Genomic DNA, 16,178 nt, shown 5'->3' on the forward strand with positions numbered 1-16,178 from the left:
AGTATAATCTAACAGTTTGGGTAGTAATTGAGCTATATTTATTAGAATCTGGATATGGTAACAAGTTGTTGTTTTTGCTATTTTTACCAATTACCTAAAATATGAACTTTACCAGTGAAACACATTTGCCATGACACACTGGTTAGGTTAAAGGCTGTTGGCATTTAATCCTGAGCTTAGTCAATTCAAAGCTGCATTATGAAAACTTCTTAGAAAACATTGGAAGTTTCCAAACCCATCCCTGAGATGTACTAATTTAATTATGAATAAAATATAAACATGAAATATGTAGCTTAATAGGAGTCTTTAAAGACAGTACAAGCTACAACAAAATTACAGCATGTCATTTTAATAATGCTGTATTGCTTCTAAGAATTTGTTATTTTCTTGAGAAGTGATGACATTAAATGATGTACCGATAAATGTTTTACAGCTGGTTTCCAGAGATGAACTGTCCTGGTTTGCAGCAAGCACTAGTTTCCGTGGTACTCTCTCCCAGGGTGGCTAATTTCAAGGCAACAAAGTGATGTTCTGGACATACAGTCAGGAAAAAGTTCATGAAACACATTGTTAAAAAGGATTTCCACAAAAATCCCATGTCACCTTGAAAGCACAGAGAAATAGTGAAATGTGATCAAGAGAACATGGCAAATTTTGATTATTACTTTTGCTTTTAATAAATTAATGGTGTTTCAGAATTTCATATATAAGGGATTGCATTTAATAACGAGCTTAAAAAACAAACCTATAGCTTTAATGTTTAATTGTCAATTCAAGCACAACACTGCTCTCTTTTGGACAGCATCTATCTATTCATAGGACGCTATTTTGCTTGTTTAGGAAAAAACATTGCTCTCTGCAATGAGTTATTTTCCCTCTCTACCTTGGGTATTTCTGTGAAATGTTGTATTTCAAGGAAGATGAGAAATTATCCTCAACCTGGTGACTAGTTCCTAAGGCTTCACTTTTTATTTACTTTTGCAAACTAACAGTGAAGTTTAGCAATGCAATATACTGCCCTAACCAAGTGCTAGTTATTTAAATATAATTCATTACATGGATCAAATATATGTTCTGGCACACTGGTTTGTGGAACTAATCAAATTATTTGTATCAGTGGGTGATTTTCACAGACTGTAGACAAACTCAGTGCCACACAAGAAAAAAATACCCACAGGAGAAATAAACTGGTGGCCGAAAGTATAGCTCTGCTTCGGGTGAACATTTCAAACACTTGTGGTCAACTGTTTTGGGCTACATTTCCAGAAGGCAGATCTTTTGTCACTGAGTCAAACATTTAAAATAGTTCCATTTTTCTTGTGCTTAAGTAGGCTTTTCCTAAAGCTCTTTATAGAATTCAAAATTTATACCTACATTTAGATATACTAAATGGGAAACATTTTGTAAGAAAAAAAAAAAGGAAAGTTGCTTACAAATGTCATTTTTGTTTGTTTTTTTGATTTTGTTCAAAATCATCTCCTAAATTGGGGATATATCTTTAAAACAAAAATATTGATAGAAAGCATGACTGGAACTATTTGTAAAAGAGACTGAAGTTGTTTTTGTGTAGCATTGTTCTTTAACTTAAAATGTCTAAGTAACAAGAAATAGAGTTAGTGATCCAAAGAAACAGTGCCCTTCCGGAGCTTAGCAATTATTTTTATATGAATTATCTTGATGCCATCCAATTTTACAAATATGCAAAAATACAGGCTTTTACATTAAAATGTAGAAGACTATGCTAATAATAAAAATGCATATGGATTTTGCATTACAGTAAACTTTGATCCCTTGAGAATTCCATTTTGGTATTTATTTAGGAGAAAAAATAAATGAAATGTGTTCTGAAATAAGCAAAACTGTTGGTTTTAGAGTTGATATGTTTTACGTATTTGAGTCAAGATATTCAATTTGTTTAAATAAAAACAAAAGTTGTTTATAAGAATATTTACAGAATAAATCACAAAAGGTCTCTTGGAACTCAGAATACTACCTAATACGCTAACACTTCATAATTATCTAAAGAGATATTTGTTATCCCAATTGCTTTCCTTATGTCCTATAGTATAATGGAAATAAGCAAATGTCCAGCAATTTCAAATGAAATTTAAAAAATTAGAAGATACAGTGAATCACTAAAATGAGAATGCATCATAACGGGGAGCACCAAGATCATTCAGTCCATGACTAGATTCAGAGTTCACAGCACCTTTTCATTGAAAAGTTGGAGTTTGGCAGTTATCTCAACAATGCTCAAAGGTCATTAGATAAAACTATAGAAACACTTCTGGTATGAAAATCCCCAAAAGGTCACTTGCAACTTGGTAATGATTAAAAAAAAAAAATGCAGGACTAAAGACTGTTTGGAATCCATATTTCAAGAGCTGTCTTAAAAAAAAAAAAAGAATTATTTTTCCAGCTATAAAAAGTGCTATTATCATCTACTAATCTTATCACAGCTAAGAAAAGTCTGTGGAATAAACCTCTGGGCTTTTCCAAGGGTGACTTCTATTCTTCATGGTATGCACCCCCAATGTGAAAAAACAAATCATAAAACTTGGAGAAAATAGCCTTCATTGTTCAGACTTGGGTACGCTTCAAGTCTGGTGGTAAGTCCCAGTTTCTCTTTAATTAACTATAATTCCCCCCTGAATTGTCACACATATTTCCCATAGCAATTTGGAGCAGGAACAAGCTGCAGGCTCAGAAGTATAAAAGAATAAGAAGGCAGGCAGAAATTGCAATAGTTATTCTGCAAGAATGAAGCTGAATGATTGGCCCTAATTTTCCCATTTTTCAAACCAAAGTGTTGTAAAGGATGATCTCTAACTACACTTTTAATTTGGAATCTTAAAATATCTTTTTAAGAATGGTGTTTTAGGGCCCAGCGAGGTAGCCTAGCAGTTACAGTCCTCACCTTGCTCCTGCTGGGATCTTAGATGGTTGTCGGTTCGTATTCCAGCAGCCCTGCTTCCCATCCAGTTCCCTGCTTGTGGCCTGGGAAATGAGTGAAGATGGTCCCGAGCCTTTGCACCCTGCACCCATGCAGAAGACCTGGAGGAGGCTGCTGGCTTTGTATAGGCACAGTTCCAGCTATTGTGGCCACTTGGTGAACGAATCATCAGATGGAAAATCTTCCTTTCTGTCTCTCCTCCTCTCTGTATATCTGACTTTCTAATAAAAAAAAAATTTAAATGGTGTTTTAAGCTGTGTATGCTTATTGAACTGAACTTAACTAGAAATACAACTAAATCTACTATTATGTCACTGAGCAAGGACAAATTTAAAGTTTATATTAGTAGATAATATCTGGCTGTGTTTATCGTTAGCGATGGCTGCACAGGCCTAATTAAGCTTTATTCACATATAGCGATCTATGCCAGACTGCATACTTACATGAAGATGACTGCTAGAAAACCGGATGACTTCCATGAACTCCACTACAGTCTGGACTAATGGAGGTGTTTATCATGACCATTGACAGGCTGTTCATCTTTAACCTCCTTGGCATGTCAGTTACTTGCAGTGTTTGGTTGTTATACTACTAGCCTCTCTGCATGTTTACAACTTTCCTGACACTGCTCCTATGCCCGTTAGAGGAAGGAGTCACGCCGCCAGCACGCCTGCACACTGCTTCAGCTGTGTATAATGAGAGACGTTGCAAAAACACGAGAAGTCTCTAATGGTGGGCTGGAAGTTTGTGGGTGGGTGAGGCTAGCAGGAGCTGCTAGAGAAGGCCTTTCTTTACCTTACAATCACCTCTCTATATGATCAATTATGTGTACCCCTCTGGTCACTGCCAATCCTAATCTGTATGGTTTCAGTCCATGAGTGACATAACCCCTTTCTGCATTGCTCCCAGCTAGTGAGGGTCAACGCAGAAAAGCTTAGACTAGAACCTAGGAGACATTTTTTAAATGGATTTCTTTCAGACTTAAACACAGCCAAGTGTTCAAGTAATTCCTAGACTTTGGCAAACATCTATGGTCACCTTGTTGCCCAATTTCGTAACAATGAAAGAACTGAAAAGACTAAGGTAAGATCATCCAATGGACATATGTTTGTGTTCTTGTTTATTTACATGTTGATAAACTTAGGTGTCAGCTTTTCCGTAAGTCCCCTCTGGAGGTCTGTAATACTTGGGGAAAGCCATCAGCTGTAGCATGTTGAAAGCATACTTTCTGCATTTGATATTCTTCAGCACATTCTCTAGGCGGCATCCTTCTCTGGTGAAAGGGAAAAAAGCACAACTTCATGAAACACAGAATAAATAAATATGCTTTATTTGTTCAATGCAGAGTTGTGTCAACAGTCCAGGTAAAAATAACAAAGAGTCAACTCTACATTATTTTTTTTTTCACAAGTGATGATACATCTTACAAAATTAAATCATAGGCCAGGCCCAATACCATTATTGCCTTCGGAAAGAGATGATTAAAGTCTCTTTGCTCTTAACATATATTTAAAGTTTAATAAACTCTTTAAATATAATTTGATCCACAATACAGCTTCACTTAAGTTTCATAAATATATCTGCCTTTTTTTATAACTTTTTCATAAATTAATTTCTCACTTTCTTTAAAACACATTAAAATCTATATGTTAGCCCTAAGGATGCAGGTTCTAGGAATAAGGCATTTACTTGATTAAGTCTGGCCCTATAGATTTTTTTAAAGAAAAGTTTGATCTCTACTTTACTTCATTATTTTAGCTGTGCAATGAAGAGAGAAAATGGCTTTCCGAACAGCCTGTTCCAAGTCTCAGTTTTGCAAGGGAAGAGTACTTCTCCACAGACAATACAAAACTCACAGGTGCTAAAAATGGTACATCAACACACAAACAAGACTTTGTTAAAAAGAATAGAAAAGTACTCTGAAAGCCAAATCAACCCAAACAATAGTTATAAACAGGTTAATTTAATTACAAAACATAAATAGCCATTATTGTCATAAAGTTACTTGACATGAAAAGTTAATTGCAGCAAAGAAATAAAACAGGTTAGACACCCAAACAGAAGTTTCTATTAGCTGATCACAACTACAATGTTTGCACAGTGGAAAGAAAGTCTGTAACCTCCCAGGTCTCTAGGACTTTCTCAGGAATTCAACGTGCTATGCAAATCCAGTCTTAATTTTCTTAATTCCGTGGGAAGAGGAAGAGGAGGTTCAGAACGTCAAGCTTTCAGGATTCTGTTGTCTTTTTCCAAAGACAATAATTTTGAAATACATGAGCCAGTGAACAGTGAAACACTTGTCCATGAACAAAAGAGCAAAATAATCCACTTAATGCATAGTACTTTATGTTTCTTAAATTTTAGGAAAAACAAAAACACTTTTAATTCAAACATTGCTTTAAATTTTTTGGATCTGAAAATGTAGAAATATTACAGCATTGTCCCCATAATTCAAAGCCCAATGCCATTTGTAGAAAAGAAAGGAGTACAATGTAAAACTTATTGGTATTTGGCTAATAGTAACGCAAGACTTAAAATGAGCCACACAACTAGCAGGTGCGAGCTGACAAGCAGCAAGGCGACAGGGTAGAAGTGTCGAGAAGTTGGCTTGTTGTCAGTTAGACAGCCTGTCTCAGGATCATCGGATTCACTCAGTGCTCCCTGGGTTTGTCTGCTGTTAGATGGGGGAGTTAGGGGAGAAAAGAAAACAGTAGAGTTTTCAAACAGTAAAGAAATTCAAGGAGAAATATTCTGAAAGACAGCACTTTATCTTAGACAATACAGATGTTACAGATGAAGATTTTATGCTAATAAAGTAGTTCCCCAGCATGCATTCTTCACTCACAGCATAGGAAAAGGTATTTAAAACAAGACGGTCATTTTGTACAAGACTAGGAGAGAAACCCAGGGAGATATTTGCATAGACTGAATCTGTAGGTGTAAGGAAAATCCAAACGAGCATAATAACAGCGATACACAAGACCACATGAATAACACTGAGAAATGAATCAGCTCATAAAAATATTATAGATACATCTTTAAGAAAGGAAATGAGAAACACAGGATGTAGTTTGAGCAAATGGCTGTGACTGGCACATTTATACACACTCTACTGGTACTGTACCTATATAATATATTTAAGGTTATAAAAATGATTTATGGAAATGGTTTGGTCTTTAAAATGAATGAAACATCTGACATGTCATCCTTGCCAGCCATAATATTACTTTAACAAAATCCGACTCAGCACCCTTCTGTTAGTTCAGATCATAAATTAGCTTGTCTCCTGCTAATCTTACTGAGATAGATAAGGACAAATCTGTCTCTTCAAATTGGACTCTCAATCTGAACGGATTCAAGTGATGTTTCAGAAAGTTTGCAAGTTAAATTTCCGTGTTGTATATGTGCATTTTCAGAAGCAGAAGAAAAGAGCAAACAAATAAAAATAGTTTTTGCATGTCATTCTGCCTAGAACCAGTTTTGAGTTGGGCATACCTGAAATATACCATACTGATTTTAATCAAAAACACAATTATTTTCTATGGCTATTTCATTTGTATTGAAAATTTCTGTCACGTTCATTGGTCAACAGACGGTTTAAGCTCTTTAGTTCCTCTCTTTCTCTCCTTCTATCATCCTGCCCTTCAAATTAGAATGAATGAATACACTAAATATATGTCATATGTAATAAATTATATATAATCTGCTCAGCCATTGTTAGATTTAATTTATATAATTTACCTATTTTTATTTGAAAAGCTGAGTCACAATAGAGAGAAACACCTTCCATCTGTCTGCTAGTTTACCCCACAAATGCTGCAACAGCTGTGTATACCTGCCCAGGCCAAAGCCAGGAGCCAGGAACTCCATCTTTGTCTCCCATGTAGACAGCAGGGACTCAAGTATTTGAACAGTCCATAGCTGCTTCCCAGGAGGAACTCTAGCAGGCACGCTGTGTTTGAAGCAGATGTAGGACTCCATACGAGGCATATCAACACAGGAATCAGGTGTCCCAAACAGTAGTTTAATCCATAGTGCCACAACACCTACTCAACTCTGTATCTTGAAGCAGAGAACTTCTTCCTCAGTTTTATGAAAAGGGCCAAAGTACATAGGTAAGAATCTCCTTGGTCATGTTTTTTTTTTTTTTTCAAACATGTGCAGTCCAGAAAATGTTCAGTACCTGGAATTTTGACCAAGTAGAGACCAGCAGAATCTACACCGGGAAAGGCAGCAACCCTTATTATTTCAGTCATCTGAATGATTGTAAAGTAATGTATTAATTGTGCTGCTTTGTGGCCTGATGTAACTAATGACAGCGTAGAAGCAGGAAAACAAATGGCTTCCTAAGCAAAAGGAAATATTTATTCTGAATCTGCATATTTTTATTGCCAAATGTATAGATAACTTCAACATGCCCTCAATTTTCTTCTACATAGTATATGGGACATGTTCAGTAAATTTTAGGTTTTTTTTTTTTAAGGTTTCCTTGTATTTTTTGCATCTTATATTGGCTTAAAAATCCTACGTGGCTAATCCTAGAAAAGCAGTGAATCCATTTATTCAATCAATATGTTTTAGTGTTTACTGTGACCCAGTCATTGCTATAGGAACTGGGAAGACAGACATGGATAAATCACAAAGACATTTCTATCTTTAGGAGGCTTATTTTTGAGTTAGAGAAGGGGGAAAGGAAAAACAAGAAGAGCAGTTGGTCAAAACGCAGTGACAAAAGTGAAGCAGGGAAGAAGCAGTGCGTGAGTGTGTGTGTGTGTGTGTATCTTAAAAACCATTAGAATAGTGCTCACAAAAAAGTGATGCTTGATCAAACGCTGTAGTTGGAAAACAAGAGAATCCCATGGATGTTGAAGCTTGTTTTCTCATTGAGTCAGTGTATTTTCTGATATAACGAGACAGACAAACCCAAGTTGAAATACAAAGAGACATGAAAGAATGCTGGGAAATCTTTGTTTATCTTGGCTTTGTCTCCAGGATGGCAGCAATGGAAATGGCCTGAACTAATGGATGAGCAAAGAGGAGGAGACACTCCAGCATTAGGAACCCCAGTGTCTTCACAGACATCAAAGCTAGAAATGTCACTGAGTGTGGCAATTTAATTCCCCCCTAAGACTCCCTGTGTGATAGACAAAGGGCGCTGCATCGCCCCAGCTGTGGCTGTAGGTGATTCTAGATGACCCACTGGAGGCAGAGGACTGAAGTATTAAAATTTCAATTTTATATTAGTATGTATCTGATCCATTTAAAATTTCTATTTTTCACATCCTACAAGCCATATCTTAGTAGCATAGCACATATAGAAACATCTATGCCATGGCAAATCAGAACACAGACTCCACTGTGAGACAATTTGTTGAAACTCAGGGCTAACACTTGCCAGAGAATTGACCATGGCATAAACTACTCAAAAGCATAACTCAGTTTCCTTATCTATAAATGGTAATAACAGCAACATATACATGAAAGCTGCTACAAAGTAGAAATTTGGTCAATATTTGCAGCTCTTGAGAATTCATATGACAAATAGTCAAGTTATTATAACTATATCATCTATATACCAATAAATGCACACAGCTTGGTAGTATGGTTAGGGCCTTTTCAATCAGTATTAGTATAAATCAAACAAGGTTGTGAGCCAATGATCTGGTCCACTGGTCCTCAGAAGAGGAAGTGCAGTAGGTGTTATTGGAGGAGCAAAGGGTCATGAGAGAAGTTTGATTTCATCAGTATTATGTGTTTGTAGCCATATAGAAGAATTCATTGGAATATCACCTCAATGGCTATATTATGAATGAAGAATGTTCATAACTACTTCCAACAAATCACACAGTAATTTGAAATCATTTTAAACACAAAAGAGGCCATGTTACAGTTGAATGAAAAAGAAAAGCTGAAAAATAGCAGGTAGAGAATGAGACAAAAAAAGACACATTCAAAAAAATTCATTCTATCCACTGTCTCCTGCAGAGAAACACCATGGACAAATATGAGCACAGGCAGAATGTGTGACACTGGTAGGAAATTGGGATAGACAGCCTGCCCAGGCTGGATGGGGGACTAACTCACTGGGTATGCTGAGGTACAAGATGTTTACAAGTAATACTCGCCTTGTGTTTTTTCTAACCTCAGCAATAACACCTACTAGCTATGCAAGCTTCAATAAAAACTCAGCTTATATCCTTCGAAATTTCTCCACATACACAGAAACTACAGAGCTGTTGAAAGGATTGAATGAAATAACACACAAAAAAACCAAAATCATGTCATCATTCATTAGATCCTTACTAAAATTGTCTCTTTATATATTTAGCTTTAAGGTGAATGTTATTTGTAGAAAATTGTAATTTTATAAAGCACTTGGTCCCTTTCCAAGGTTCCCCAAAAGGAAAGAAACACAGAAGATATCCACAATCTGTCTATAATTCTATAATAATACAAATATTACATTCTGATTACAAGCTCAGGCTAAAACAATGACAATGCATAAATATAATAGAGGGCTACTAAATTTTTCCCTGTGGAGCCATCCTGTACACAGGCGCTGCCTTGTTGAAGGAATACTTTGGTTAAAAAACGTTTACAATATCTAACTACAAACATAGGGACTAATTTGTACTGGATGAATTTTTTCCTACAATTTCAAAACACATTTTAAATTTTCCCATCAGCATGCTTCTAAATGTTTCTAAATGTAAATGACTAAATTAATTTTTTTTTCTTTTGAAGGGGCAGTTTAATAATTGAATTAATTTGTTGCTTATTAATTTCCATTTCTGGATAGGAGAACATTGCATTATTAAGATGCCTTTCACAGAATTATGCTCTCATCTTGGCTTGTGAGGCTGCTGTAGCACTGGGGGCTTGGGGACCACAACGGCCGCCAAGCACACATGGGTGCTCTTTGGGCTAGCTTTCTGCTACAAACAGTACAAAAATGGTCACAGATGGAGTTTTATGCATTTTGCAAGTATAAAATGCAAGAGATATATCAAGTGATATTCATACAGTGAGTTCCTCACTGGGAGATGGTAGCAAATAATTAATTACTGCCTGGCATGCAAAATTGGCAGTCCATTGTCATTAGGTATAGTCATCACTGCTTGGTAGATTCCTATGGGAGTGAATCACAATGCTGTTTCCACAGAATATATGACAAGATAAGGCATCTAAGGGCAGTTATGGAATCTGTTAAATAGAAAAAAATATTTTCTGTAAAGATCTGTCAAAACAACCATTAAGAATAGGAACAAGTAATATGAAATTTCTCACTTTAAACACATTACTGCCTTTGTGAGGAGACATTTCCTTAAGTAGAACCCAAGGTGTGTAATTTGATATTTACTTATTACTCCTCACACAGTGTCCATAGAATACCATGTGGTAAATCACAAGTCATCCATTGCCAATATCTTCTGGAATAACTCAGATATTCAAAAGGAAAAGGTAGAGTCTTCCTTACTGAGTAGCAATCAATTCTCAGTTCATATGGTTCATATTTTATTCCTTTAACCACTGTAGCTCTTCAAGCTCCAAAAGGAAAATGAACAATTAAAACTGAATTGCAAACTCTTTCCTGCAGCCAGCAAGCTGGTTTTCTCCCATAGCACTGAGACTATTTCTCATTTAATTGCATGCTCCCAGTTGGCAGTGATAGGCCTAGCAACTTTGAAGGATGAGTCTAGATTTTAAATTCACTAGCTTGCAGACATTTATTTGACTTAGTATTCATCTGATGAATCAACATTAACAGAGTGCTGTGTTTCAGACCTGGGAGTGCTGATTCTATCAGATTTGAAACAGATAGGTTTGTGTCAAAAAATGAACATAATGGAGGAGTGGAGCCAATGAAAGCTTTCAGAGTTGCACCAGAAATCAGAGCGTCATTGATGCTCGGATGTTAAATGTGACTTTTAAAAATTCAAGTTAGATTTCTATTTTTACACAACAGGAAATACATGTAAAATTTTTCCTATTTTTCTCCAGCAGCAAGGAGCAACCAAAGTTTCCTGAGAATTCAACATTCTAGATTCCTGGTTTGCTGCTATTCTTAGTCTGTTAAGATTTAGGGAGAATTACTTTTTTATTTTTTAAATTTAAGACATAGGGCCATGAAATTAGTTGACTAAAATACACTTAGATGACACAGTTACCTACCAAAATTTTCTATTTATTCAAAGTGTTATTAGAATAATGAAGTGTTAGGATAATTAAAAGATTGTTAAGTTACTTAACTTTATGGAAATTTTTAAGAATAAAAAAAAACTGAAAAATTCTCAGTGGTCTAGATGTTAAGAGTAGCCTGTGGTCAGCGGATCACTGGCCACTCTTAAATGACCTTCTTTTGGTCCAACTGGATTTCAGAATCTACATGAAGACAGTCGTTCAGTGGACAAGACAACGTAACTGTATTGAATGTCCAGGTCATTAAGTAGCCATTTCTAATAATTCTGGGATGTTGGCCACTAAAGATAGAGAGATCTTGAGCATCATTCAGCAAAGTCTTCACCTACACAGCTGCAAGTATAATGCAAAAGCTCTATACTCACTTGTAGAAAGGTACTTCCAACTAGAGGATACAGAGCAAACGAATATCAGAATGAAGTTTGGCAATCTAGAGGTTCAGAAAAGACTAAATGTAGGGTCAATATTGTGACATAGGCTGCCACCTGTGACCCTGGCATCCTGTAGAAACAGTTTTGAGTCCTGGCTGCTCTATTTCCAATCCAGCTTCCAGCTAATACGTCTAAGAAAGCAGTGGACGATAACCCAAGTGTTTGAAACACTACCATTCATGTGGGAGATTCTAATGGAGTCCCAAGCTAGTGATTTCATCCTGGCTGAGGAATGATTGCTCAGTAGCAAATCACCAAACGGAAGATCATTGTCTGTGATTCAACCTTTTAAACATATAAAACTGAAATAAATAGAACGAGAAAAAAGATAGAACATAGGTATTGGAAGAAGAATCCACTGGCTCTGAGAAGCAGAAAAATTATGATTACATGAAGACTGGTTTCAAATAATAAAATAATCAGATGCTGTTTAGTTAAGGCTTTTGCTACCTTGGACAGCAGTGAACATGTATATAGACAGCAGTCCCTCTAGATCATGACCTATCCTATGCATACTACTTCTTACATATTTTATTCACTCCTTAAAAACAGTCAAGCTAGGAATTATTATCAGCAGTGGCACAGAAAAATTTAAAAATTTGATCAAGTAGAATATGGGGGTGTTTTACCTTTCATGTATTGAATAAAAAAAGCCATGTCTCTTTCCCTTTTTGACTGGGACCTCTGGAGTATTTCTCCTGCTACCTTTCAAAACCATGCAATGTGCTTCGCTTGTCCGTTGCAAGATTAGATTCAATGACCTCTTCTATTACTTTCATAAATGATGAGAAGCCTGAGGAGACATCTTTATGAGGGAGTGTCTGAGGTTGGGCTTTTTCTTTTAGGAAAAGGTTAGTGTATGATATGACAGCTATATTCAAGTATGTGTAAGAGGTAAAGTGGAATAATTTTTATATATCAGTTTGTACTTGGCTAATATTCTCTGTCTTTTTAAAAAAGATTTATTTATTTTCATTGCAAAGTCGGATATACAGAGAGGAGGAGAGACGGATAGGAAGATTTTCTGACGATTCACTCCTCAAGTGACCACAGTGGCTGAAGCTTAGCTGATCTGAAGCCAGGAGACAAGAGTTTCTTACAGGTCTCCCATGCTGGTATGGGGTAGCAAGGTTCTGGGCTGTCTTTGACTGCAGGGTGTTGGATGGGAAGCAGGACCACTAGAATTAGAACCAGTGCCCATATGGAAACCTGTTGCATTCAAGGCGAGGACTTCAGTCACTAGGCCTTAATGCCAGGGCTTAATAATCCCTGTCTTTTTAATAATGTATTTAAGAGATAGTTGACAGTAGGTACCCCATATATCTTAGCAGTGCTAAAAGCAAGTACAGCTTGAAATAGATTTTTTTTCCTCCATTTATGACAGGTAAAATATGAGGTATCTATCGGTAGGGGTAATAGACAGGAAAAGAAAACATCCTCAAAATTGAGACAGAAAGAAAGAGGGAGAAAACCTGAGGCAGAAGGAGAGGAAGAAACAAAGATGGCATAGCTAAGAGAAGGGTGCAAAGGGGCAACGTTTGGTACTGGGAGGCTAACAGCCTGTACCAAGGGAATGAGGGCCAGCAGAGGGTCCGGGCTGTGGCATGCATGATGGAGGATGCGTCCTCTGGCAGTCCTCTGGCAGTGGCCAGCCTCAGCATATATCCGTCATGAGGTTGGCAAAGACTAAGTGCCATGAAAGGTCCTGATGATATTGATGATACAGGGAATGGGAGTTGCAGCGGCTGGCAACTGCTACAGTCTGATGGCTTCAATGCAAGGACACTCTCTGACAGGAGGAATGTGCAAAATAATTGAGCTTGCCCTTCGACCATTCTGGCTGCCTAGGAACTGAAATGAGGAGTGAAGTCTAGCTAAAGGGAACATTTTCAGAGTAACAAACATATATTACAATTTACGTATCTCAGCAAACAAAGGGAATTTCTGCAAAAGTAAAGACTGCAAGGTATTGATTGTTATGTGCCTGTGACTTGTAGCTCACTTAAGGCAGTTAAATGTCTCTTAGTATAGAAACACCAGCAAATTGTCTACATTTTAATCACTTCAAAGTAGTGGGCAGAAAAAAAAAATACAAGAGAAAGGTCAGTAAAACTCTTCTAAGTGTGTTTGTTGCTAAAGTATTTTAAATTGTAAACAACCATTGTCTCACTGTTCAGGTGTGTCACTCTCCTGATGTATCTGATAGCTTCTATCCCCTTTTAATGGAAAATTAACACAAAAATATTTAAGGTATCTGATTCCCTTAGTAAGCATCACAGAGAACAGCGTGATAGAACATATTCAGTAGTAAAAATAAGTAAATAAGAATAACTCAAACTTGTTTCTATTTCCTTGCCCTCACTAAACCTCAGCTCAACAGTTAGGGGTACCTTGCTCAGGGGTGGAGACGCTGAGTTCTCACCCTTCCTCATCTCCGGCACTCTAATGCCGAACTTTGTCAGAATTGAAGGCCACACCCTTTATCTCATGCTATATATTTATATACTTGCCCTAGTTTCAACAACTTCATAACTGTAATGTTATTTAACACTGATGGATCTTAAATGTATCACACTGCATTAGACTTTTAGTGGAATTACAGACATAAATCTTAATATCCCTAGTTAGATATCTGGTAGAAAATTTTACGAAACAAAAGTACGATGCAACTTGAGTACCAGCTACTTTGCTACCACCCCAGCTCCTCCCTTTTTCATTGCAAAATGACACACATCTGCTTGCAGATATTCCTGTAAAACAACTCAGTCCAGTTCGATTCTTCTGTAATCTTTACACTGTACATGCATCAATGTTGTTACTGCTAGACTGAAACCCCCTATCACATTCGTCTCCTGTTAACAGAAGCTATTTTACCACCTTTAATACTCTTTAAATTACGTTTCACTACCATCTAACATCTCCATTTAGATATAAGGTAAAGCAACCAACACACAATCCTACTTGTATTCTAAAAACATTTGCTGAAGAGATTTTATGGCACGAAAATCCAGCTGTGTCTCCACTACCTTCAGGGAGCCCAGCTTGTCAAAACAGCAGTGGTGCATTTCCATCTGCAGGGAAGTGGAAATATTTTCAACTGTTTTGCACTCAGGGACCAAGGCTCTTGAAAAAAAGGAGGTCCATCAACATTCTTTCGCTGCACAAACTTTCCACTGTCTCAAGATTTTCTTCCCCCTTCTACTGCTACTACTTCTCCAGTGTCACAGCATATTAGATGAACCTTACCAATCTTTCTGAGCAATGGGATCTTGCTTCTGGGGTTTCATTGTTGCAGCTCAGATCGATAGAGCTGAGCATGAAATAGTTCAGCATCAGGCTTCATCTCTCTAGTACTGTTCATTCTCAAATACTCAACCCACAATTTCAACTGAATTCTCTAAAAACTGAATTCAAATATTTTATTCCTGGGGCTGTTTAACTACTCATCATATTCCCTAGAAGGATAGTATCTATCTATCCTTCCCCACCTTCCAGAATTTTCCATTACTATCTCCTGACTTTTCCTTTTGGTCCAATTATACCACACAAAGCACCATTCAGCTGCTCTTTATGCAATCAATTGCCGCAAATGAAGGCTGATACAGATTTTAGCAAAAGAGAATAAGACACATACAAGAATCTTACATTTTAGTTTTCAGATGCAACAAATACTTAGCTAAGTGTAACAGCAGTTATACAACATAAAAAAGGCAGAATATAAGCTATAAAATATGCCAGTGAAGAATAACTCCTAATGTGTATCTCAAAGTGCTGTGTATATATATATATTACCATAAATCCTGTTATAGAGATTCAAAGATGAGGAAATCTTTCTTCAAGAAGGAGACTTTGTGATGGATAGTGAAGGTAGAATAGAGGTTTGATGATGAGAAACGAAGGAATATAAATAACATGAAAAGATATGGAACCCAGAAAGTATCAAATCAATTTGGGAATGAATCATGGTCTACTTTTGCTATAACAATGATACAGCAAAGAAAGCTGTGAAGCAAGGGAAAGCATGCTATGATATTATCTCTTTTTGCTTATCTATTTTATCTAATATCTTAAACACATATTTTACAATAAGAAAATCAAATAATTTGCTTTAAAACAAAGCAAATCTATGTTGTCAGTGTTCACTGTTGATGAAAAAGCTTAGAATCCTTAATTTCTAGATGAATACAAATATTGAGGATGTTTCAGCAGTAAAATGATGCAAGTAGCTATGTGCTAAAGGACAGCACCTGGCAGCAATAAAGGGGGCAGTTGGGGGTGCTTGAGCAAGACTGAAGTAAGCATGAAATAAATCAGTTATATGGACACCAATTAAAGACTATTAAAATGGCCAGTGAAGAGATAATGGAAGTGTCATCTGGCAGTAGAAGAAAAAGTGAGGAAGCTAGATATCTAAGACAGAAGTAATTTGAAAAAATAGAATACATGTTAAGAGCATGGTTAGGAAAAGATGAGGGAAAGACAAAGGTACCAGCAAAGCTTCAGACTTTGGAGTAAAAGACTTTACACTTATACCTGCTAATTATTTTTCACTGTATTAGTTAGGTATAGTTAACAAAATATCACTTGCATAGAAT

At 36.5% G+C, this 16,178-nt stretch overlaps 1 protein-coding gene across 3 annotated transcripts in view; it reads right to left on the bottom strand.

Annotated features, from left to right (window-relative positions):
* Positions 1 to 4,056: 4,056 nt before the first annotated feature.
* Positions 4,057 to 16,178, bottom strand: part of INPP4B (inositol polyphosphate-4-phosphatase type II B) — a 377,559-nt gene continuing 365,437 nt past the window's right edge. For 2 of the 3 annotated variants that reach the window (XM_040967293.1, XM_040967292.1), the window contains one exon: positions 4,057 to 4,226. In XM_040967293.1, the coding sequence (XP_040823227.1) occupies positions 4,094 to 4,226 (133 nt within the window). In that variant the 3' untranslated portion in view covers positions 4,057 to 4,093. The other variant, XM_040967290.1, reaches the window with a different exon arrangement.

This window comes from Ochotona curzoniae, unplaced genomic scaffold (genome assembly GCF_017591425.1).
Source record: "Ochotona curzoniae isolate NIBS_2020 unplaced genomic scaffold, NIBS_Ocur_1.0 scaffold_4506, whole genome shotgun sequence".
In the NCBI taxonomy this organism is placed as follows: domain Eukaryota; kingdom Metazoa; phylum Chordata; class Mammalia; order Lagomorpha; family Ochotonidae; genus Ochotona; species Ochotona curzoniae.